At 43.0% G+C, this 26,120-nt stretch overlaps 1 protein-coding gene and 1 long non-coding RNA gene across 3 annotated transcripts in view; one reads left to right on the forward strand and one right to left on the reverse strand.

The window, feature by feature from the left end:
* The window catches only part of LOC122704851, a 242,400-nt gene that overhangs the window by 9,253 nt on the left and 207,027 nt on the right, over positions 1 to 26,120 (reverse strand). Inside the window, exon 1 of one of the 2 annotated variants that reach the window (XR_006343957.1) lies at positions 3,522 to 3,825. The exons of the other annotated variant lie outside the window; for it this stretch is intronic. This is a non-coding gene — a long non-coding RNA (uncharacterized LOC122704851). Of the gene's footprint in view, positions 1 to 3,521; positions 3,826 to 26,120 lie in introns of those variants that run through there. 2 annotated transcript variants of the gene reach the window in all.
* Positions 4,017 to 11,985, forward strand: POLR2M (RNA polymerase II subunit M). The gene is made up of 4 exons (XM_043919918.1): positions 4,017 to 4,276; positions 6,028 to 6,675; positions 9,346 to 9,550; positions 10,586 to 11,985. The coding sequence occupies exons 1-4, from the start codon at positions 4,164 to 4,166 to the stop codon at positions 10,730 to 10,732; spliced, it is 1,113 nt and encodes a 370-aa protein (XP_043775853.1). The 5' UTR covers positions 4,017 to 4,163; the 3' UTR covers positions 10,733 to 11,985.

Consider the following 26,120-nt stretch of genomic DNA (forward strand, 5'->3'; position numbering starts at 1 on the left):
TAACCAATAATCTTCATTAATGTTGCTAATTACAAAGTAAAATCACCTGGAACTTCCCCTGAATTATCTCTTTCCATGCTAACAGAAATATCATCAAACACTGTGGTGGCCTGAAATGAGAAATTTGTCACCAAACAACACTCAACCATGTGAAAGTCTGAAGGGAAAAGTGTTCTTTTCCTTTGACTTGAACCTTATTTGGCTGGGATTTTCTCACCAGAGTCTTCCTATTTTTTTTTCCATGGGCAACTGCCCCCTTGATTAATCCCATTTCCCTCAGTCTTAGTTTTTCCAAGCAGCTGAGCAAACAAAAATGGAGGCAGCCATTTTAACGTGCTTCCTCCCTCAAGCCCTCTGGGATGGGCCGTCTGTTCATCCTGTTCATAAACCAATGGCCTGAATGTGCTTGGAGAAAGCAGCAAGGATCTTCTGTCAGGATTAATTTTAATAGTTCCACAGTCTGTCACTGGGGAACCACAGTCCTGGAAAATGGCTTTAAATTACTATTTGCTGATAAAGAGAGAGATATGAGCTGAAAATTTGGTTCCTTGTTTCAAACAGTTTGGATAACTCATGTAAGACTTTACCTGTAGTGTGGAGTGCGTGCACTTTACAGCCTAAACTCTTGGGCAGCTGAGGAAAACCTTTTGTTGCGGTGGGATCACAGTGAAATGCAACGGCGGGGAACGTGACATTCTGTAGAAGTATAAAAATTTTACAGCTAGAAGGGAGATGAATTTGTGGGTAAATTCCTCAGCATAAAGCTTCCTATGAAACCTTCTATTTCTGATATCTGTGGAGAGAAACTGATTCCCCTTGTTGCCCCTTCCAGTTTTTTGTCTCTCTACCAGTTTCTTCCTCTTTCCTTTTTTCACTCTGTTTTTCTCACACCCAATTCCACTTGCCTGTTCCTTCCCTAGTAGGAAAGTAATTCTCTTCCCTAATTGGCAAGCCTGCTGTCAGTTATTTGTTAAGTTCTGTGCTGAGGAACAGACAGATGAGGCAGCCAGCAAGACTGACCCATCAAGGGACTTCCCTGGTGGCTCAGGCTTTGTATTAGTCAGGGGTCAAGACTGAAGGCAAAAGAAAAGGGTGGCAGAGGATGAAATAGATAGCATTACTAACTCAATGGAGACAAATCTGAGCAAAATCTGGGAGATAGCGAAAGACAGGGAAGCCTGGCGTGCTGCAGTCCACAGGGGTTGCAAAGAGTCAGACACAATTTAGCAACTGAACATTAGTTAGGGGTCATCAGAGAAAAAGATCCAGTAGCGTGTGTGTGTTTGTGTATCAGCCATTATCAGAGAGAGATTCATTTTAAGGAACTGGCTCAGGTAATCATCACTGCAGGGTAGACCATCAAGTTAGAGAGCCAGGAACTTACAATTCAAGTCTGGAGGCTGTCTGCCGGCAAAATTCCTGTGGGGTAGGGGGGTGGGGTGTGGCCAATCTTTGTTCTCTAAAGGGCTTCAGCTGATTGATGAGGCCCACGCACATTTTAGGGGGTGATTGGATGCACTCAAAGTCCAATGATTTGAATGTTAATCTCAGCCAAAAAATAACTTCACTGAAACATGTAGAATAATGTTTGACAAATTTATTCACTTGTGGGGCTTCCCTGATGACTCATGCCCATGCAGGAAACACCGGTTTGATTCCTGATCTGGGAAGATCCGGTATGCTGTGGAGCAACTAAGCCCATGCACCACAACTTTTGAGCCTGGGCTCTAGAACCACAGCTGTTGAGCCCACGTGTCACAATTACTTCACGCTGCGAGCCCGAGAGCCCATGTGCGGCAACAAGAGGAGCCACTGCGATGAGAAGCCCACACACTGCACCTAGAGAGCAGCCCCTGCTCGCGCCAACCACAGAAAAGCCTGAGCAGCAAAGACCCAGCACAGCCAAAAATAAAGAAATAAAATTAGAAAAAAAATCTCTTCACTTGCTAAGCCTCTTGGTTACTGATTAGAGAACTAGATAGTTGGTGCACCCATTGTGAGGAATTCAGATTTGTATTATAGTAACTTGAAAGCCTAAACTATGTTGTGTAAAAGATTCTATCTCATACCACTGAGAATATTTTCATGAAAATTACGGTCAACATTTATATTAAAAGCTTAAGATCTTCAATATAGAAGGGTATTTAATGAAGAAGGTGAATATGAGGGAAAGACAGGGAAAAAATTATGAGAGAGGGAGATTCTATCAATTAGTATCTGCTACCTGCCTTAGGGGAGACAGAAAAGCACAAATACAGCTCCTTGATAGAGTTCCCTGACTTCACAGTTTGTTAGAAATCACCATGCACACACACCTGGAGACGCACGGTATGTTCGAAGCACTACAGTTATGCTCAGAGAGCAATTTGGGTTGGAAAAATCTAGAAAGGCTCAGGGAGGAGGCGAGACTTAACTAAGATGTATAATGGGCTAGGGGAAAATGGACAGCCTTCCACAAAAGGAAAATAGCTGGGGGCAAAATTCTGAGGCTTCAGAGAAAGCATCCTTGCTTGGAGGGTGCCTGTGGCCCAGGTCGGAAGAAAGGGTTTACTATCAGTGGGGTCAGGGGGATAGGGGTGAGGAGGTGGAGAGGGAATAAAGGCCTTCAGGTCAGGTCCAGGAACAGAGGGAGAAGGCTAGAGTGAGGAAGGCCTTGGGGGAGCTTGCCACAGGACAGATACCTGACAAGGGCCTTACTTAAGTATTTCTCATTTAGAAAGATATGGAGCAGGTTACTGAAATGCTTGTTTCAAAGCAGAGTTTATGTTGAGACTCTGGATACGTTAAACTGATCAGAACGGACTAGATTGCAAGGATACAGACACAGTTTCAGCTGTACCTCCTGAAGTAGCCTCATATTTTATCTAGAGCTTCCGTCTGATTGGGAGGAAATTGTTTGTTACAGCACCTAACAAAGGACTAGCAAATGTAAATGTTCCCTATCAAAGAAGGGAGAGACTGGGGTTGGAGGTTATAGGGTCTTCCAAACCTCACAACTGATGTCTGTTACGACTATAGCATGCTTCCTACTTTTTTCTTTGGGATCCAGCTCTTTTACCTGAACTATAGAGAAGAGTTAGGTGTTACACCGAACAGTTAGCAGTTAAACCGCTTTCCTCAACAGCCTAAAAAACTTCCTTACTCTTTGGAAGATTTTTGAATTGGGGTGGCAGAAAGACCACCTGGACATTTGTGTCTAAAACCTGATGTTCTCAGTTACTAGTTTTGTGCCCTGGGAAAACTTCAGTTTTTGTGCCTTTGTTTTTCTAAGGGGAAAATGGGTAATTGTGAAAGAGAGGTTCTCCATTGGCTTGTGCAGCACCTCTATCATCACCTGTGTGGGCCTTTGAAATTGTGTGTGTGTGTGTTGGGGAGATGCATTTTGTATTGTTACAAGGACTCACGAGTGTGTGCGTTGGGGTGGGGGGTGCGTTTTGTATTGTTAGGAGGATTCAGGAATGCCAAACCAACTACAGGGCAGAAACCCAGACATCAAACAGACGCCAAATATCTTGCAATACCTGAGGCAGTCCTGCAAACGAGGAAAAGTCTTGCTTCAAACGCCACAGAGCCGCCTTAAGAAACGCTGATGGTTCTGAATGATCCTTCCAACATTAATGTTTGAGGTCTTCACTAAAGCCAGAACTAGGAAGGCCACGCCACAGGCCAGGGCTTCACGTGCCAGGTACATAGCCCAACTTCACTAATGGTTAACCAACTCATCACTCATGTTTACACGTGTCTTTCACTTCTTGGTTATTCCTTCCTTGGTGCCCATACCCGTCTTACAATTCTTCCATTGTTTTCTTGATTAATGTCTGCTCTCCTCCCGCACTCAGTAGACTCCTTAAGGGCAGGGCCCCAGGAACTCAGCCGAGACTCAAGGCACAGGTGAAGAACAGGCGACTAGTAAAGAGCGCCCCGCCGGCGCGTGACGTCACCCCGCTATTCCCGCCCCGGTTGCCACTCCCTCAACTCTGTCCGTGTTTGTTTCCGGCGTTTCAATAAAGCTCGATTCGGCTAGAAGAAGACCTGTTCTTCCGGGAAAATGGCGACTCCCGCTCGTTCGCCGGAGTCCCCGCTGGCCGCGGATCTGGCGCCAGCAGCGGGGGCTGCCGAGGACGCCGAGTGCCCACCGCCTAGCCAGCCTCAGCCCCCGCAGAATGTCCTCGCTGCCCCGCGGCTTCGAGCCCCAAACTCCCGAGGACTTGGGGCAGCGGAGTTTGGCGGAGCTACGGGAAATGTTGAAGCGCCAGGAGAGACTTTTGCGCAACGTGTAAGCTTGGGTCCGGCGAAGTCACCGCAGGGTTCCTCGGGTTCGGCACCCTGGGACGCGCCCCTCCCCGCCCCCATCCCGCTCTCATTCCTGGAAGGTCACCTTGTCTTAGATCTGTTCCAGGCCCGCGGGCTAGTGGCCGGCCTACAGTCACAGAGCCACTGCGTACAGCCGGGCGCCGGGCGCCTGTGTTTCTGGCTCCCCAGCGTTTCGGCCCCTCATCATCAGCTCCTCGTTGATTTTATTTACTCAGTGCCTGTGTCAGCTCTCCAAGGGGAGGGTCTGTATCCCAAATCCTTCCGCTGCCTTTCCCCCAAATAGTGCCCCAAACACCTAGTCAGTTTCATCTCTAGATCCTATATATATATATATATATATATATATTTTTTTTTTTTTTTTTTTTTTTTAAACAGGAACTGTAGGAAATGGGAAGAGTAGGGTAAAAGAGTGGCTTATTAGGCAAAGTAAGTTTGATTCACACTTAGCTGTTAGACTTAATGGATTTTAGCAGAGGATCGGTGTACCAATAATGATTTTTTAGAAAGCTTATTTTAGCAGGTTGGTGCAGGATAGTTTGAAGGAATAAGAGGCAGAAGAGACTAGGAGATATTTTCAGAGAAGTTCCCCAATAAGGGGATTGTAAGAAAGTGAACTAGAAGGGTAGCTGTGTAATTGGGGAGACTAGATCAAGCTTAGGATCATTTGAATATATGGTTGACAGAGGTGGCTGAAGTTTCCAATCTGTATGGAGCACCATTAATAAAAGTAGGAAAGCTGGAGGAGGGTAATAGTCTGAGATTGATTTTACTTACTGGAGCTGAGTTAATGGAAAAGTTAGTTATATATGATTAAAAGCTGGAGAAGTGGTCATGAGGCTGGAGAGAGAAGAGAATGTTGGGAAAATACAGACATCTCAACTGGGAGGAATGTTAATAGAATCGGGAGAATGAATGTAGTGTCATAAATAGAGGGTGTGAGCTGTAACCTTCCCTCCACATTTATTGTATGGCTAAAGAAAAGGAAATCAGAAAAGGAACTTTTGCCACTTAGCCAAAGTGGCAAATGATCACTTGGGGACTTCCTGGTAGAGACAACTATTTTGACTGTGAGAATGAGTGAATTAACTTTTTAGTCTCAGGACCTTAACTCTGAAGACTTACTGAACATCTTGAAGAGCTCTTGTTGTATGTGTGTTATGTCGACTGATAGTTACCATTGTCTTAGGAGTTACAAGTGAGAATCTTTAAAACACAAGAATACAAAAACACACACTTTGTATTAGCCATCAGAACAATGTTATCATCCATATCATGTGGCCTCTGGAAAACTCCCCAGTACTCATGGCAAGAAAATGCGAGTGAAAATGACAAATAGTACCTTAGTTATTATAAAACAGTTCTGACCTTGCAGATCCATCCACCTCCCCTCACCAGGAAGGTCTTGGAAATCACACTTTAAAAAACTGATTTAGGGGATGTCTTATATTAATATCATGCTTAAAATACTTTTGCAGAAATTCTAATTGTTAATAGATGGGACAAATGAGACACAGTCCCTAATCATCCTGTTGTCCCTTGTTTTGAGGGGTATTTGGGTAATGATTCTCTTATTTCATCCCTGTTTAGGGGCAGCTGGCAATCAGTTTTTTGACTTAAAGGTCGATTTTTCTCCCTTTGAGAATACTACTTTGTATATCTCAAGTTTAAAAACATGGCTCTATGTAACGTATACCTATTCTTTTCCTTTTGTAGAAAATTCATTTGCAAATTGCCCGACAAAGGTAAAAAGATCTCAGATGCTGTCGCCAAACTGAAAGCTGCCATTGCAGAACGTGAAGAAGTTACAGGAAGAAGTGAACTCTTTTATCCTGTTAGCTTACACTGTAAGGAGAGGCAAAAAGCGATTGCAGTTGTTGATGGGGACAGAGATAAGGCCCAGAATTCTGACCAGATACTTGATACCTCATCACCCCTTCCTAGCTGTTCCTCTGTAGCTAACATCACATCATCTCAGACAAACTCACGACAACAGGGACTGGCACATCTGACTCACGGAGGTGATGTTGAGGCAACTGAGGCTGAACACACAGTGAGTGAGCACCCAACTTCTAGCAGCGGAACCCCAGCGCCTTCCTTATCTGAAGCTAGTGAGGGTCTCCCTCAGTATCCTGCCTTAGGTCAAGTGGAGGATCATCCTGGCAGCTCAGACAGCCTGTTCATTGATAGATTACAAAGGATCACAATTGCGGACCCCACTGAACACCACTCAGAAGGAAACCAGAGTCCTGAGAACTTGGCCAGCCTCTGGAGTGGGCCGCAGAAAAAGCCTCATTACATGGAAGTGCTGGAAATGCGAGCCAAAAATCCCATGCCCATGCCACATAAATTTAAAACCAATGTGTAAGTACCATCGCAAACAGGCTTGTCACAGGAGCATGATATTTGTTAAATTCCAAAAACTGGGAGACTGCTTTAAGTTCAGTGGATTTGGTGTGAGAACTGCTTGTACTTGGGAAGGAGCATATTGTAGAAGCAGTAAAACTAACATGGCTGGAGTGGAGGATTCCTGCTAGAAAATGCTTTCTTTTTTTAGCCAAGTAATTGTAAAGGTTTTCAGTAGCAGATGGAGCATTAAACTTCAGGATACTTAGGCAAAATTTTATATAAAACACAGAATTAGAGAATTTATTATAATTTTATCCAGAACCATATTCTTGTACATAGTTCCTCCTCTAACTAGACTATAAGCTAAGAGGAAAACAATTGTAGGAGCCGACGGCCTTTCTCAGTAAAAAATATTTGCGTGCTCACTGTATGTAAGCAGTAGGTGCTGTGACGACACAGGAGTAAAGATTCTGTTCCTCATAGAGTTTAGGGTCTAGATGAGGACTCGAGGCTTACAAACTTGGAAGAACATTAAAGTATAATATCATTTCAGGAAGAAGGGACTTGAGAAAGGATTAAAAAAGCTAAACAAATTTGGGCAGGAGAGGCAAGTGAACTGTACTTCTAAGTTCCTTGTTATAGTTTTGTTTCTGAGATCTTCAGAAAAAAATCTCTTCAAAAAGAGTATTATTTACTTACGTGCAGTTATAATACACAAATCAGGGAGTAGTTTAAAAACAGTAATATCAGATACAAGGAGCTTCCCTGGTGACTCAGGAGTGAGTCAGGTGACTAAGAATCCACCTGCCAATGCAGGAGACGCAGGTTCAGTCCCTGGGTCAGGAAGATCCCCTCTTAAAGAAGGAAATGGCAACCCATTCCAGTATTCTTGCCTGGGAAATCTCATGAACAGAGGAGCCTGGCAGGCTGCCATCCATGTGGTTGCAAAGCCTCTGACACAACTTAGCAACTAAACAACAACTGATACAAAGTTTAACCACCACTGCTTTTCTTTGAAAAACTGAAAGCTTGTAGTTACAAGTACCTAAACTGATTTTTTTAAATTATTATAGAGACTTGAAAGTTCAATCGTATCTCACTATTCATTTTTTTAAACCTCAAAACTATTTGTTCTGCATAGAACACCAGAATTAATTTTTAGTTAGGAATAAAAAGTAATCTTTGATTAGGTAATAACTCATCTTGTATGTGGTGAGGTATCTTTCCTCACTTATAGGGAGGCAGAAAACCAGAAGCATCATCTAGTCAATACATAAAACAGAGAATACACTGACCCTGATTCTGTATTGTGGTCCTTTAGCTGGAAGTGGGAGGAGAGGAAGGGAGTATCCGTGAAGGTTCCCAAGGGAAGTTTGTGAGCCATAGAGACAGGTGCACTCATCAGAAGAGGCTGGGCTTTGGGGAACCAGGCGGTAGACAGATGGAAGTAGCAGGGGATGCAGTTGTCCCTTGGCTGCCTCTTGCATGCTTTTCTGGGTCTTCTGATGCGGGAGGCTGCCTCTCATCTCTTCTAGCCCTGGTCTACCCAGAACTTCAGGTTTGCAGAGTCAGTTACCTATGAAACCCGGCCACATAGCGGTGATCTGGGCGCCTAAGGTTTGTCCTGTACAAAGTAGAACTCACTTCTTCCCAGACTACTTTGTCCCACATTCCCTAAGTCAGTAGTGTTGCCACCGTCTTTCTTCCCATCCTTTCCATCTCTGCCAGCCATGGGACCTCATAGTGTATTTCCTGGACCTTCATCTCTAATCATCCTTATGTTCATCCTTTCTCCTGTCAAAGTGAAGGTTCTCATCACTGTCCTGGCCCAGTCTTAACTCTACCAGTCCATGCTGTCCACTGCTGCCAGAGTGCAGTTTGTAGAATATAAACCTGACCCTGTTATGTAGACTAGAAGTCTTCCATGTGGCCTCACCCAGCCTGCTGCCCCAGCCTTTTCTGTACTCTCCATCTCCCATGCTTCCTGTGAGCTGCAGCCCGGTCAGTCCTTACTCTCTGGGGAAATGCCATCAGAGAGCCTATCATTTACATGCTGAATCCTTCAAGACTCCTCAGATTGCACTCTTTTTGAAGTGCTTCTGCCAGCCATCCTGTCTCCCCTTACAACAGGCCATTCCCTTGTCTGTGTTCCACTGGGCCTGTGCCATAGCACCCGTGATATTACATTACACTGAAACTTTACAAGTTTAATTCCCTCTGCTAGACAGTAAGCCCCTTTGCAGATGTTTTTGAATGAGAATAGGCTCAAGCTTGAGTATAAGCTTTTGGGGGGCTTCCCAGGTGGCTCAGTGGTAAAGAATCTGCCTGCCAATGCAGGAGACGTGGGAGATGAGGGTTCGATCCCTGGGTGGAGAAGAGCCCCTGGAGGCGGAAATGACAACCCACTCCAGTATTTGGAGAGAGAAGGGAAAGGCAATGAGTCTAGCTATCTCTTAGAGGAATGCATTGGCAAATTACTCGCCAAAAAAGATGCCAATTTAAATATTTGTTTTTGAGGTAAATGTATTTAAAAAGAATGTTTTATCTATGCATGCAAATAGTGGTAAAGGCCTTACTATTACCTTTGTAGAACAGTTAGCTGCCAAGGTTAAAGGCCACTTTTGTTGAATGCTGCAAATGTGTGTCTGTGAAAAGGTGGTGTAACATAAGGGTTGCTTCCTCCAGATTACCTTCACAGCCGCATGATTCATGGAGTGCTTGTCAGAGGAGAGGGTCTCCCGTCTCCTCAGAGGAGAGGCGGCGCAGGGACAAGAAGCATCTCGATGACATCACGGCGGCCCGGCTTCTGCCACTGCACCACCTGCCGACACAGCTGCTCTCCATAGAGGAGTCGCTGGCTCTGCAGAGACAGCAGAAGCAGAGTTACGAGGTATTTAGAGCATGGCTTGTTCCTGTCTGCATGTAGGATGCTGCTTACATGAGTCAGAATTTACTCCAGGCCTTCGGTTTTCACAAAAGCTAGGTTGGCATGGATTTTCAAGGCACTCGTTTTTAAAAGCCAGTTTTCATCCTCTCAGTCCATTGAAGTTATTGCCTAGTTGTAACTAAGCATTGAGGAATTGTTTCTTACCTTGTTTGACCCTAAATGCCTGTCTGAAGTTATTTTTAGGTTGAATTAAGCCATTCAGTTTGGAGTTGGTTTCCTTGGCAGAGCAGTAATAACTCCACTTCAGTCCCACCTACCGGTACTACCCGTGGCCTGAAGGGGGAACTTAAATGAGTTCGAGTGTTTTGGGGGCAGCCTGAGCAAAGTGAGGAGCCAGATGAGGAATGAGCATTGCGACTTGCCAGTCAGTCAGTGACACCGTCACTGGGCGTCTGCAAGCACGTCGCCACTGTTTAAGATCTACTCAGGCTTTTTATTGCATAGTAATTTTCATGGGAGTTAATTTGGAGAGGGATAATCAGGTTTTAGTATTCTTTGATTTTTCATTATGGCACTGAAATGTCACTCTCAAGCCTAGAAGCCATGATCTAATCTAGGAAAGAAGACTCTTCCAGTTGGAGGGTCAGTACAGCATTGGTGGTTTTCGACTTTGATGGCTCAAATTGTTCTTCAGGGTTGTCTATACACATGCACGTGCCCACATGCTTGAAAACATTTTCCTGTGTATAACTGTTGCAGTGCCAGGCTGGTTCCTCAGCTCCTCTCATAGAAGTTGGATATTTCAGTGCACATTGTTTATCAGTGGAAGTCTGTCACCACCGCTGTGGCAGGCTGGTAGCTCTCTCCAGCCTGCCCTGTGATGTCTGTGCCTCATTCCCTCAGAGGGCGGTAGAGAACCCAGAAATAAAGGGGCATGCCATTCCAGTGAAACCGGTTCTGTTCCAGTGACTTCCCATTGAAAAACTGTAGGGAAAAGGTATGAGTGTCTAACTTTTTGCTTCATTTTTTGTCTTAAAGGAGATACAAGCCAAGCTCGCAGCACAGAAGCTAGCTGAAAGACTAAATATTAAAATGCAGAGCTATAATCCAGAAGGGGAGTCTTCAAGGAAATACCGAGAAGTAAGGGATGAAGATGATGATCAGTCCTCTGAGGATGAATTCTGAAGATGGGCATTCAGATCATCTAAATTTCTGCCTGTTGAGATCTCATTATCTTACATCAGACTGCGTAACAAGTATCAAGATCAGTGTCAGACATTGTTAAGAGAAAGAATTTTGTAAAGTTACACTAAGGAAACAATAAAAATAGCCCACTTTCAGATGACAACTTTCATGTGCTTGAAAAGTTGAATATTTGAATATTGTATTTAATGACACTATATTAAATTTTGGCAGTATGTCCTGTGTTGGTCTGATATTTTAGTATATCGTAAGCACATTTTTTTCTCTAAGCCAAATGAAAGCAGGTTATTAAACTGCTTTTTTCTTTATACTTACCTCTACCAAGTAATGTTTATTACATGTCTTAGTGAATTATTTAGTTGTCCCAGGCATCACCTAAAATGAATTATGAAGATATAATTCCCTCTTTTTTTGAATAACAAAGGGAGAAGTCTAGAGAATTTTGTGCATGTTTGCATGGGGGCTATTACAGTATTGGATGTTAAATACCAAGGAAGACACTCATAGAAAATGCTTAAATATTTGTTTCTTTCTGTTTTCCCTTAGGAAATATGTTTTCTTTCTTCTCATAAGGAATATGTGGTACTTTTAGTTAATTCTAGAGGGTGGGTGGTCTTTCTGGATGACCAGATTTGCCTGGTCATGGAGTAACATGAGGAACAGGAAAAGTCTTAAGGTGATTGATGTTTGTGAAGGGAATAGCTGTTGGTGGTGGTTTAGTCGCTCAGTTGTGTCCAACTTTTTGCAACCCCATTGACTGTAGCCTGCCAGGGTCTTCTGCCCATGGGATTTTCCAGGCAAGATTACTGGAGTGGGTTGCCATTTCCTTCTCGAGGGGATCCTTCTGACCCAGGGATTGAACCCATGGTTCCTGCATCTCCTGCATTGCAATCAGATTCTTTACTGCTGAGCTACTGGAGAAGCCCTATCTGTTGTTGTTAGGCTTGGCCTGACTTGACTTCATTGTTCTAGCAGATGATAGGTTCAGTTTGGTAAGAGAACCAAAAAAATTTCTGAAGTTACAATTGGTTTGTTATCAATATATATTTCTTCCCCCCCGCCCCACCAAGAGAGACTTAATGTAGGCTGCAGAAACCTCAATTTCATGTATAATTTCAAAGGATTATATGGTTGTCTCCAGAGAAATTAACACATGTTATCAAAGTTTTGTCTAATATGTTGGTGCCTTTAAGCAGTGTTGAAAGAATAAAATATTAATTAGAGCAACCTGAAAATGCTAATGGTGATGTTTTACTGCTGCCTAATTAAATGTAACTTAACTTTGAAGAAGGCTTTTCATATATGAAATCTGAATTAGAATACATTTAGGCAGATGTAGGTGTGGTAGGAAGGACTCAGTTCTGTGTCATGTCCTTTCAGGAGTAACCACTGCTTTATCGCCCTTTTGCTTTCCTCCCCTCAAAAAGCAAATGTAGGAATATCCTGCACAGTTTCATTATTTTTAGTTTTTAAAACTAATTATAAATGATTTCACATCCTAAAGTTATTTGATGCTTGTTCTTTATTAAAATAGTCATTCAGTTATGTCTGACTCTGTGACCTCGAGGACTGTCTGTCCATGAAATTTTCCAGGCAAGAATACTGGTGAGGGTTGCCATTTCCTTCTCCAGGGGATATTTCCAACCCAGGGATTGAACCCGGGTCTCCTGCATAGCAGGCAGAGTCTTTATCATCTTGAGTCACCAGAATGAATAAACGTTATTCCTGGAAACCCTGAGCATGGGTGGGCTCCCATGCACATACATGCAATCCCCTGTAATTCTATCACGCAGAGAAGGGCTCTGTTTAACATTTGGGTACAAGGACATATACGTACTTTTCTATGCATAGCTACACGTTTGTATTTTCAATAATGCAGTCGTACATTGGTTAAGTCTGCTCTACGTACTGTAAACATTTCCACATACTAAATATTTCACATTTTAGATAGCTGCAGAATATTCCATTTTATGGGTGTGCCGTAACTTTTAACAATTTGTTTCACAATGTTCATTATAATACAAATTGAAATGATACAATCAACATCTTATGTCACATCTGTAAAAAAGTGACTTATTTCCAAATGGTACCTTTCTAGAAGGAATTTAGGTGAAAGTAAACTTTTGAGACTTGATATCCATCACTCCCCACAAAGGCTGTTTTCCTTAATGTTCCCACTAGCAATATATTAAACTTCCAGAATTGCAAGTTGCTATTCAAAATATTTGCCAATAATTACAGAAAAGGGCTTCCTTTAAAATGTGTTTCCTTGATTATAAATGAAGATTTGAGAGTCTTGTCCTGTTTATTGACCATTTTCATTCACTGTTTTGAGCACTGCTTATTCATATCCTATATTCTCTTGGCAAGTTTGCCAATTTTATTGGTTTATAAGCTACTTTATGAATTAAGATGTCCGTTTTGTCATGTGTTATTACTGTTTTCAACATGTGACTTGCCTTCTAATGTAGTTGGTGCTGTTTCTGTGTAGGAGTTGTTTTCTTCGGGTCTGCCGTTCGCAGGTGTCCTGGGTGTATGTGTGTGTGCTCAGCTGTGTCCAGCTGTTTGTGACTCCATGAACTACAGCCCGCCAGGCTGCTCCACCCCTGGGATTTCCCAGGCAAGAATACTGGAGTGGGTTGCCATTTCCTACTCCGGGGATTTTCCTGACCCAGAGATCGGACCTGAGTCTCATGTCTCTTGTGTTGGTGGGTAGATTCTTAACCACTAGTGCCACCTGGGAAGCCCATGCAGGTGTGCTAGGGCATGCTTTCGCTACCCCAAGGATGGGTACAGATTTATCCTAATTTCCTTTTAGTACTTTAAACAATTTCACTATTATACTTACCTTTAATTCAGAAGGAAATTTTTAATCCATCTCAAATTTGGGAATATTGTATGAGGTGAGATTTAGTTTTTTAAAAATCTGCACTATACTGGTATAGAATATTACATTCCTGTGTATATTTTGTGTCTTGGACTTGGGCCTTCTAGTTTTTATACACCACTTAAATAAGTATGGTTCTAGTCAGTGGTATGTTTGGTAGTATGAGCTCTCCCTCATTCTTTTAAATTTTGTGAAATATACAAAAAGTACATAAAACAGGTGTGCAGTTTAATAGATGAAGCAAACAGCGATGGGATCACAAACCAGAGGCACAACAGCCACTGCAGCACTCCAGAATCTCCCTGTGTGTTCCTTCCAGCCTCCCCTCTGGCCCCCAGAGCAAACTGCTAGCCTGGCTTTATGGCAATACTTCTCGTCTCTTAAAAAAATGGTTTATGTGTACAACAATATTGTGTGTTTTCCCTACTTTCGACTTAAAAAACTGGAATCACACTGTATGTTGTGTCCAGTGCCTTCACCCAACACTTACACAATGCACATTGTATGTCAGAGTGATTTACTCATTTTCATTACCGTGTGATATGCCATTTCATTAGTACCACTTTATTTTACTGAGATGGGCACCTCTATGATGTTTTCAGTTCAGGGCTATTATAAGCAATGCTGCAATGAGCATGTTTGTGCACCTAAACATTTCTGTAGGGCATTTACCTATGAGTTTAACTGCTGGATTATGAGATAGGTATATCTTTAACATTTAATATCCTTCCCCTCATCCCTCACTGTGTATGAGTTCCAGTTCAACACTTGATGTTGTCAGACTTTAATTTTAGCGTGTGATGTTTTTATAGACATTCACTGTGCTTTTATTTTGCATTTCTCTAGTTAGAAACAGCCTTTGAGCATCTTCCATATGTTTACTGGTCACTGGATTTCTTCTTTTGAAAAGTGCCCATTCAAAACCTGTCTCTGTTGTGTGTGTGTCAGCCATCTTACTCATTGATTTGTATACATTCTTCATACTAATGGTTATTGAGTTTGTTGTAAATATCCTCTCCTCTGATTATTTTTCATTCTCTTCATGGTTTTTTGATTAATAAAAACTCTTCATTTTAATGACAAATATATTCATCTTTTATGTTTAGTGTCCTTTGTATCTTTTTTAAGGAATGTTTTCCTACCCTGAAGTCATGAAAAATCTTTTCGTTTAAATAATGCTTTTTAATTTTGCCTTTCTTCTCTGTTATGTTTGACTTCCTGCGGGAGGCACCTGTGACTGTGAGGAAGGGTCCTTCTGTGTAGCCACTGATTTGGCACTGTGCGGTGTCCTTCTGCCATGCAGTAAGCACCAGTCTATGCCATGCACAGAGTGTACTTCTGTGATCCTCTCTGGGTCCTCTCCATTTCTCCAGTCCATTAATGTGTTTGTGCTAATATTATGCCACTTTATTTGTGATGGCTTTATGATAAGGCTGGTGTAAAGCCTGTCATCCTGTTTGGGAGTGGCTTGACTGTTTTGGGCCTTTGCATTTTAAAATTTATTTATTTGGAAAGAGAAACAAAGCAACTTATTTTCTTGTTTCTTTTTTGCTTTTTGTAATTATTACCAAAAGATAACTTACAATTAGATCATTTTTAAATTTAAATAAATTTTAGAATCAGCTTGCCATGTTACATAAATGGAAGCAACATAGTGCAAATCTCGCTGGTAGTACAAATCTCCATTCATTTTCAAAAAATGCTTGATATTCTGATATTTTTATTTCTGTATTTTGAGACTCAGGAGATCTGAACCTTTGCCATTCATAAACTAAATCACTCTTTCAACTAGGTCATTACTTTTAGTCTATACAAGTTAAATAGAAAATTCACAAGACTTTTTTATAGTATGAATACCTAAAGCATTGTGTAGTTTTGATTGAGTTAGCAAGAAAGAACTTTTTAAAAGATATCAAAGTTGGGTTTAGACCAGGAAAAATTAAGTGAGTCTGTAGTCATGAACTCTTACCTTCAATTTTCAAGGGATTATGTTAAGAGAAGAAAGTTAAGTGCTAAAGTTTGGGGCTTTACCTGCTCTGGGGAAGAGGTTAGGAGGATTAATCACATTATATAATAGTCATCTGTAGGGTAATTTTCATTTTCATAGGACCTGGCTCTGATCCATATCACATTCTCTGGGGAGCCAGGAGCTGTGAGTCAAGGGGGAGGTAGATAGCTTGTGGGATTATCTGTTTCCTGTAACAGGGATGTTGAAGTCATTTGCTCAAGGGCACTCAGAGGCAGCCAAGAAAAGAACCCGGTGCTCAAAATTTCTGGGCACTGGAGCACATGGCCTTGCACATGAATACCACAAATCAAGGTTATGTATGGGCTTTAAAAAGTGCTAATGCTAAGCAAGAGCTCAGGTTACTCTAGGGGTATTTGTCCTGTCTCTATGACTTAAACTACAGAAGAGATCTTTTTCCTTCTGATAATTTTTGCATTTGGAATATTTAATGTTTAAGCATCTTATCACTGTGTGACCATTTTGGTGACTGCTGGTATCTTGATCCTTTCCTCCTCATTGGCAGTTGGTTCACAAACCTTTATCAAAGAAAAGATGTGAGAGAAAATGACATCAGATATCACGGGCTTTATTTAGAGGACCAGGTAAACCTGGCAGGTGACCCTTTGCAGGCTTCATGACAATTTATGACACTTAAAGGAAGTAATGTTGTTTAAAAAGAAAAGATTATGTCTTTGTGTAGGAGAAGTTGAACGTGACTATGCTAAATAAATGAAAGTGTTCCATATCCCGCTTTTATGAGGAGCCTATAGAGTCATCTACAAAATACAGCAAATGGCATTATTGACTAGCTGTTTGACAGGGAGGGGAAACTCACAGCTATTATTTTAATTTCTGGCTAAAGTGAGGAAGCTTTGATACAGGGCTGATGAAATCAACTTCGTGTTGGATAATACTGAACTAGAGCCAGACCACAAATCAGAAGCGATTCTGAAAGCACAGCATAAAAGCCTGAACAATTAAATATGATCTATTACTTCCCAGATGATTTTAGAAAACTTGGAATTAAAAAAAGGCCAAAAAGAGGCTAAGCCACCGGAATAGCATTAGATTATTAGATTTAGGATTTAAATGCCACTATTTCCTTTGAATCCAGTGGGAAGTTCTGTCCTCTCCTGACTATTTAGTCTGTAAGATGAGGTCAGTGACCCCTTATCTAATGTATGGGGTATGTTTTGAGAGAACAAAATTTCAAAGTGTGGTCTTTATAGAACACTTTGAGGTCTAAAAGGGAGTCTATATGAAAACCTTATTGTAACGATGGTAACAATTACGATTGAAGTAGTTTAGGAGGTTCCTTTTGGCATCTGAAGCAAAATGTTTTAAAATCACCACCATATGAAGCTTTTAATTTAGTGTTAAAATTAACTGAAAACAATAGAGACTCCCTAAAAAGCTATTTTGACAAGGGGAAATTAGGACATTGAGCTAAGGAGAGACCCAGTTTCGTATGGAAAAACTTCACATTATTAAAGCAAAAGAATGAGAGTTGTAAATCAGGTCCTTGGAGTATACAAAAAAGTTCTTTGAAAGATGGAGACTCAGCTTGGTGCTTATAAACCCTGTCTGAAAATATTGCTAGTAAATACAGCAGTTCTCCCAGTCAGTACCACATATATTTGTATGAGTTAAATAGCCCTTCCAGTGCTTGTGTTATAAAAATGAAAGTATATCTTCACTGATTACTTAGATTTTTAAAGATTTCTCTCCTTCAGCTACACTTGTGTGTGCTCAGTCATTCAGTCAGGTCCACCTCTTTGTGATACAATGGGCTGTAACCCGCCAGGCTCCTTTGTCCATGGGGACTCTCTAGGCAAGAACACTGGAGTGGGTTGCCATGCCCTCCTCCAGGGGATCTTCCCAACCCATGGATCTAACCCAGGTCTCCCTCACTGCAGGCAGATTCTTTAACGTCTGAACCATCAGCTACACTTAGCAGGGTTAAAATGAAGCACATTAGGAAACTGTAACTGACAACAGAAGGCAAATCTTATCACAAATTAACATCTTTAGTTCTTAAGGAAGGAAGGAACAAAAATGAGGCATTATTTTTCCCTATCTCATAATTGGGGAAATTGAGGTACAGAGAAGCGTGGAGAGCTGCCTACGGCTGTGCAGGTGCTTCTGACAGAACCAATTCTTCCCGCACTACCCATACTGTTGCTTAACTGGAGACTGTGCCTTGCACGCTAAGTCGCTTCAGTTGTGTCCTACTCTTTGCGACCCTATGGACTGTAGCCCGCTGGACTCCTCTGGCCATGGGATTCTCCAGGCAAGAGTACTGGAGTGCGTTACCATTTCCTACTATAGGGGACCTTCCCGACCCAGGGATTGAACCCATGCCTCTTGTGTCTCCTGCATTGGCAGGCAGGTGCCACAGTGGGAAACCCAGTGTGGAGTCTACTCATAATTAATTCCTTAGCACATTTGTGTAAAATTATAGAAAAAGCACAGTGCCAGAAATGTATTTTCTAAAACTATAGGCATCTTTAATTTCTTTACTGTAGTCTTAACTATGGCAACTAGGCTCAATGACCACAATTTTCTTGAAATAAAATGGATAGTATATAAAAAATAAACTAAAAATAGATAATTTACTTATCATTATTTATAAGGGTTACCCTATTTTTCCTTTTCACTGTGTAACTTGGTCTGTTCTGAATGTCTCTACTCTCACACTCCTTTTAGTCATCAGAAGGTTGACTTTCACTGGTTCATCAAATTTCTCACCAGGCCCTCTGTGAAATCTCAGTTTGGGGTTTGACTGTCATTGCTGGTTAATCAACATCATTAATAAAAATTCCAGGAAGTCAATGGCTTCTATGAAGCAGATGGACTTGAGAGGAGTAAACCTTCTTTGAGAATTATTCTTTTTTAAAAATTGAGGTATAATTATCTGACATGAAATTAGTTTCAGGCATACAACAATGTCCAAAGTCCCTTGGACAGCAAGGCGTTCAAACCAGTCAATCCTAAAGGAAAGCAACCCTGAATATTCACTGGAAGGACTGATGCTGAAGCTCCAGTAATTTGGCCACCTGATGTGAAGAGCCAGCTCACTGGAAAAGACCCTGATGCTGGGCAGGATTGAGAGCAGGAGGAGAGGGGAGCAGCAGAGGATGAGACGGCTGGATGGCATCACTGACTCAACGGGCATGAGTCTGAGCAGACTCCGTGATAGTGAAGGACAGGGAAGCTTGGAACGCTGCAGTCCATGGGGTCGCAAAGACTTGGACATGACTTAACAAATGAACAATGACTCAATATTTGTATACATGATGAAAGGATTACCACATTAAGTCTAATTACCACCCATCTCAGGCTTCCCCAGTGGCTTAGCTGATAAAGAATCCGCCTACCAATGCAGGAGATGCAGGTTTGATCCCTGTGTAAGGAAGATCCCCCAGAGAAGGAAATGGCAACCCCTTCAGTATTCTTGCCTGGAAAATTCCATGGACAGAGGAGCCTGGTGGGCTATAGTCCATGGGGTCACAAATAGTTGGACATGACTGAGCACATGTATGCACACATATACATATATTTCTGTATACAACTGCAAAAGTTTTTCGTGTACAATGAGAATTTTGAGGATTTACTTTTTAAGGACCTTTCAAACATGCAATACAGTATTATTAACTATAGTCACCATGCTGTATATTACATTCCTATGATTTATTTATAAGTTTTAAGTTTGTATCTTCTGATTCCATTAACCCATTTAATCTCCTTCTCCCTTAAATTCTATTCTAATTAAGATACTAATAAAATGTCTCTGACTACAGCAAGGAGTCAGCTAAATTTTGCACTTCTTGATTCTCTCTGACTCTCTGGGAGCAAGGAGGAATTCTCAGAGCTTCCTAAATCTTCTGGCCCTGCAGTCCTTTAGCAGGCAAGCTGTCTGTACCTCCCGTATGTGCTACCGAGCCATCTCTATGATCAAGACCTTCAATGAAGTGGTCAGATATGGAATGGAGGAGAGAGTCCTCCTTGCCTGACTGGTAAAGTCTCTGGTTTTGTTAGTCTTTTTACTAATTATCATTTCTCAGATTGCCTCTTGCATCTGGCTTTTTAATCATACAAAATAATGGTTTAGTTAGCTGTTCAGGGGTGCGATTGGCCTTGGTCTTCATAGTGCCCACTGCTTGGTCTTATCCAGAGAGGAAGTCTAGATGGCTGTGGGTTACATGCAGGTCTCAGTGTTCAAGAAGTAACTCCACTTAGCCTTCATCCTCTCTGAAGACAACACACCAAGATCCCCATTAGTATGGGGGTTCTTCAGATAATTTACAGACTAAAGGAAACCATTTTGACTTTGGAACTTTGTTATAGTAACACAGTACCTACCATACCTCACAACTGGTGGAGACTCATGGTATGTTTTGATATGTCCCTGGACTAGCAATGCTCTCGACAATGACCTTAATGTTCTGTGCCATTTCCTCAGTATGAAAGTTTATTTCAAAATGGAAAATTTCAGATTTGCAAATTGTGCAGGTCAAAAGTAGCTATTGAATAATGATGGATGGGGTTCATGCTTCAACGTCTTTTCCCTCCTCCAATCTAGCTGCCATGATTTCCTCTACTGCAAAAATCTACTTATTTGTCAGAGTTCTATGTTAGAATATATGTTATCTTGAAGATAGTAAAATGTCAATAAACTCATTAATTGATCTCTCAGTGGATGTCCATTTATTAGATGGCTTTTTCTTGGAGGAAAGTAGAACTTAAGGGAATGGGAAATGAAACAGGCAAGTTTTGAGGAAGGGAAGAGAGGAAAAGGAAAATGGAGAAAGACTGGATGGAAGGGAGGCCTGCATGGTCTCTGAAGAGTTAAGGGGCAGCACAAAGTGTAAATTGGAAGGGTGGTGTCTCTCATTGTCTTCAACTCCTCTCCTCCCATTTTCTCTTGAACTCACTCCAATCAAGGGTCTGCTCACAAAGGTCTCCCAAAAAAACTTGTTGAGGCCACCAGAGGCCTTCATGTTGCTAATTCAGCATGAGTCATGAAACACTGAAATGCTCAAGGTTCTCTCCTTGAATCTCTTCTCTGCCTATGCTCACTCCTTTGGTGATCTCATCCTGCCTTGTCATTTTACAGCCTGTTGATACATCACGACCCCCAAGCTCTTATCTCCAGCTCTGAATTGCACACTCACATTCTGCTGCAACAAGAGTGCTCTGGGTGAGTCCTGGACTCTCAGGTGAGGAATCAGAATACATTGGTGGTGGTGGTAGTTTTGCTCTTAACACAGTGAATATTTTTGGCCAAGTTGCTTAACTTTTTGGGTCTTGAGTGTTCCAGTTTCTAAAATGAGGGTTGTTGCTGTTGAGTCACTAAATTTTGTCTGACTCTTTACTACCCTGAGGACTGAAGCATGCCAGGCTTCCCTGACTTTCACTATTTCCTGGAGTTTTCTCCAGCTCATGTCCACTGAGTTGGTGATGCTATCTAACCTCATTTTTACAGTATGTAAAGGCAAAAATGAAGGAGTTGGCAACAAACAAAAGCCCAGGACCCAACGGCTTCACAGGTGAATTCTATCAAACATTTAGAGAAGAGTTAACACCTATCCTTCTGAAACCGTTCCAAAAAATTGCAGAGGAAGAAAAACTTCCAAACTCATTATGAGGCCACCATCACCCTGATCAAAATCAGACAAAGATACAAAAGGGAAATTACAGACCAATATCACTGATGAACACAGATGCAAAAATCCTCAACAAAACACTAGAAATCTGAATCCAACACACATTAAAAAGATCATACACCATGGTCAAATGGGATTCAAGCCAGGGATGCAAGGACTTTTCAATATCTGCAAACCAAACACTGTGATACACCACATCAACAAACTGAAGAATAAAATGAGGGAGGTGCAATGGGCCAGCATCTCCCCAAATGCTTGTCTTATAACAGAAAGCTTGAGGAAAGTAGGATTTGGTGGTCCAGGGAGGTAGTGTGCTCTGTTGTCTGATTGTTGTGGGGTCTCCTACCTTTTGTCCCTGCTTCTACCTTTGTCCGTGTCACAGAGGTGTCACAACAGCAGCCAGAATGAGTTTTTAAAGTCATCATCAGATCAAGTCATTTTTCTGCCCTATGCCCTCTCCAGTGGCCCCCAACTCAGAAAAGAAGCAAAGCTCCTTTTGGTGACCTACCCAGCTGCACATGACCCCACCCTCAGTAGCTGACAGGGGCACCCAGGCCTCCTTGCTGGTGCCCTGAAGTGTGCAGAGCACTTCCACCTAAGGGCCTTCACACAGCTCGTCTCTCTGCCTTGACACTAGTGGGCCTGGCTCCTCATTTCCTGTGAGTATCTCCCCAAACGTCTCCTGATCAGGGAAGCCAATGAGTATAAAATGACCCCCCCTTAGCTGCTTTTTCTTCCCTCCATAGAATTGTGTGTGTTCCTGTTTGCTTATGGCCTGACTTATCCCACTGGAGTATGAGGGTAGGGATTTTTATTTGTTTGGTTTATTGCTATCTCCCCAGGGACCCAGAACCATACCGGACATAGTGGGCACTCAGTAACATCTTGTGACTGGATGAGAGAGCAAATGAACAAAGTGAGAGGAGAAAATGAGCAGATGGAGGCGGAAGCAGGGGGCTTGGAAGCCTCCCTCTGCACAAGCCTGAGGGCCCCTTCGCTCCTGTGTGTGATCCTGATGCCAACACCCCGGGGTCACGTGTTGTTTAGGTCTGGGCTTCACATCTGTGGTCTCACTTGCTTCTCATCCGTGTCCTGGGAGGGAAGTATGATGATTCCAGTGTTTTCCAGAGAAGGAAACGGAGGGTCAGCGAGGGAGAGACTTTCTCAAGGTCACACACTGTAGAGGCTTGCTTCTGTTTTCCTCTAAGTGCCCTTTTCAGTTTCCCATGCTGCCTCTCCTGTGTGCTCTGTTTGCTGGGATGCCAGACAGCCAGTGCCCTGCATTCCTGGGGGACTGTTGAGGATGAGGGGGTAAGAAGTGAGATCCTGTCCCCAAGCCTTACACCGTCAGGGTGGACCCTTCCCTTGGTCTTGACAGCAGAGGTGTGACAGGCTGTGCCTTTCACAGACATTTTCCTTAATAAGAAGAGATGACAATGACAGTGGGGAACAGGGGGCAAAGAGCATAAGCACAGCCCAGGTGACAGTCCTTCTGTGGTTCGTTCCTATCCAGGTCTTGGATCCTACCTTCTAAAGCCACCACCTCCCCGGAGGGCTGTGTGGCCCTTAGACACCAGCCTGAGCCAGAGGCTCAGACTCGCCACTTACTCCCAGGATAACACTGCCTAACAGCTGTAAGCCTCTTTGTCTGAAAAGAGAGATTAATAGGAATATTGTCAAGTCAGAGGCTTGTGGTAAGGGTAAGATAGTCCTAAGTTTACAACTGTTAGTTCTTCTTCCTGCATCCAGCCTGTCTCTCTGAGGAGAGATCTGTTCCACAGAAACACCTATCCTCCATCCTCTGAGTCACTGCCTTGCAGAAGAGAACAGAAGAGCCAGGCTGCCAAGCTGAGCCCTCCCAAGGGGCATGGCTTTGCCCTCTGTCCTCAGAAGTGATCCTAACTTCACACATCAAGAGGCAGCAGCATTCAAAAAGAACTAGACTTCCCTTCAGTGAGCGGGGTTGTTCTGTTGCATCATGGTTCTTAAGGTTGGGAGCCGGGTGGAGAAACTGGTCCAGGAAGAGACCAGCATTGAAGGGATGATAAGATAAACACTCGGCTTTGGAGTTGTCCCTGTGGGGGTCCTTGCAGACATGTCTAGTGGGCCGCTGGAAAGCAAGTTTAATCCTTGGGAAGTTGGTTGTCGTGGAGGCCAAGGATGAGGCCCTTCCATATAGAGAGGGTTGCTGGAACCCGTAGATTCTATGCCCAGAGAGAGTGCAGAGCAGGAAGAGAAAGGACCAGTGACAGAAATGTGGGAAGCACTGAAGAGCAGGGGAGGGCCAGGCGTGACAGGCAGCGGCCTCTAAGTGTACTCAAGTTCTGCCCTCACAGATCTTGTAGAACTGACACGTGTATAAATAATTCTTATCCAAAGTATACAGGGCTGGGACTTCCTTGATGGTCCAGTGGCTAAGACTTGGCACTCCCCATGCAGGGGGCCTGGGTTCAATCCCTGACTGGGGAACTATTATAGATTATATATGCTGCAAATAAAGAGTTTGCATGCTGCAACTTTAAGATCCTGTGTGCTACAACTGAGACCCCAGCGCAACCAAATAAATAAATATTTTTAAAAAGACACAACAAAGTATATAGGGCTAAGTGACTAAGAGAGACCAAGGACCTTTCAGACAGGAGGGCCAGAAAGACTCTGTGAAGGAGGGAGTTCGAACTAGGCTTTGACCCTTGGGTGGGGTAGGGACTGGCGGGATGGAGAGGTGGTTAGATGTAGCATTAGAAAAGTCCAGGAGGCAGGAGAATTCAGAAAATCAGAGAAACTGTGAGAAGGTGGTTAATATCTGGCCAGAGGAACTCATGAGAGTAGGACCATAAAGAAGGCTGTGCGCCAAAGAATTGATGCTTTCAAACTGTGGTGCTGGAGAAGAATCTTGAGAGTCCCTAGGACAGCAAGGAGATCATACCAGTCAATCCTAAAGAAAACCAACCATGAATATTCATTGGAAGGACTGATGCTGAAGCTGAGCTCCAATACTTTGGCCACCTGATGAGAAGAGCCGACATGCTGGAAAAGACCCTGATGCTGGGAAAGATTGAGGGCAGGAGGAGAAGGGGGTGACAGAGGATAAGATGGTTGGGTAGCATTATCGACTCAATGGACATGAGTCTGAGCAAACTCTGGGGAGATAGTGAAGGACAGGGAAACCTGGTGTGTGGCGTCTTTATGGGGTTGCAAAGTGTTGGACACGACTTAGAAACAAAACAACAACAGAGGGACTCATGGAACAAAGCAGAATTGGATTCAAATTTAAAGGAATTAAAAATATGAGTCACAGAAGTTTGGGGAGACTTTGAAGTGAACACTATTTTTGCTGACACTGAGGTGATTAGTGGGCAGGACATTGATTAGGCAGCTTCCTGAAAGAAGCACCTGTGGAAGGGATGAGAGGGACACAGGGTGAGTTGTGGGGAGAAGCTGGGAGGTGCTGAAGTCTCACCAAAGGCTCAGGTGACCTTGCTGGGTGCTTGGGTGACCCTGAAGAGCAGTTTCCCTAAGCAGGGTCTAGAGGATTGAATGAAAAGTGGCCACAAAAAGATATATCCACATTCTATCCCTCAGAAGCTGTGATCTGATTTGCAAATGCAATTAAGGCTCTTGAGATGAGGTCATCCTGCATTTGGGGCCCTAAATTCAATGACCAGCATCCTCATAAGAGAAAAGAGGGGGAGATTCAGCATGCAGACACACAGCGGGGAAGGCCAGGTGAAAACAGAGACCGAGATTGGAGAGAAAGCCACCTACAAGCCAAGGCATACTGGCATTGCCAGCAGGAGCTAGGAGAGGCTGGAACAGACTCCCTCAGGGCCTGCCGCAGGAACCAGCCTGCTAACGCCTTGGTTCCTGCCTCCGGAACTGTGAGAGAATGAACTCCCATTGTTTTAAGCCGCTGAGTTTGTAGTAATTTGTTATGGCAGCCCTAAGAAATGAATACTGGAGGCCAGACCTCTTTGCCATGCATTATCAGTCACCAGATGTGGGCTGCCCCTGGAAAGGAGCCTGGCCTTGAGTGAGCCCCTTTCCTGCAGCAGGCATAGTCCCCTTAGAGGCCCTAGTCTGAAAGCACTCCCAGCAGCCCAAGGAATACATTGCTCATTCCTGAAAATGATTTGGACAAGGCATTCTAGCAGCTGCTCTTCTGTCCCTCAGTTTCCCCATCTCCGTAATGGGAAGAACCCTAAGACCTATCCCATAAAGTTGCTGGGATACAAAATTAGATGATAGCACTAGTTGCTCTTGTTGTTTAGCTGCTAAGTTGTGCCTGACTCTTTGTGACTCCCATGGACTCTAACCCATCAGACTCCTCTGTCCATGGAATTTTCCTGGTCAGAATGCTGGAGTGGGTCATTTCCTTTTCCAGGGGATCTTCCCAACTCAGGGATCAAACCTGAATCTACTGTGTCTCCTATATTGGCAGGCGGATTCTTTACCACTGAGCCACCTGGGAAGCCCCATTAGTACCAGTAGCTAACAACATTTATTGAGCACTTACTGTATATATGCCAAAAATGCTTATACATGAGTTCATACTTGTATGTTTCTCAGCATATTATAAGCACCCAGGAAACAGTAACTCTTATTATAGGGGGTGCGTCCAAGGTCACAGCGCTAGATCAAAACCCAGAACACTCCTCTTTCTGGAATAGGTCCCTTCTCTGCATGTGCCTAATCAGGTCTTCTTTTCATGACAGGAATACTATTTTTATACAGTGAAACAAGATCTGTGCTTCACAAATGAAATGTTATTTTACCTTGTCATCTGAAAGGAAGAGGTCTGAGTGGTCTGAA

The sequence above is a fragment of the Cervus elaphus genome, chromosome 12 (assembly GCF_910594005.1).
Source record: "Cervus elaphus chromosome 12, mCerEla1.1, whole genome shotgun sequence".
In the NCBI taxonomy this organism is placed as follows: domain Eukaryota; kingdom Metazoa; phylum Chordata; class Mammalia; order Artiodactyla; family Cervidae; genus Cervus; species Cervus elaphus.

What these genes read in the sequence shown, in the direction of transcription:
- POLR2M (XM_043919918.1), top strand. Translation starts at nt 4,164, where the DNA reads ATGTCCTCGCTGCCCCGCGGCTTCGAGCCCCAAACTCCCGAGGACTTG. An exon ending in GAGAGACTTTTGCGCAACGT is followed by an intron (nt 4,277 to 6,027) that starts GTAAGCTTGGGT and finishes TTCCTTTTGTAG; the next exon opens with AAAATTCATTTGCAAATTGC. An exon ending in AGCAGAAGCAGAGTTACGAG is followed by an intron (nt 9,551 to 10,585) that starts GTATTTAGAGCA and finishes TTTGTCTTAAAG; the next exon opens with GAGATACAAGCCAAGCTCGC.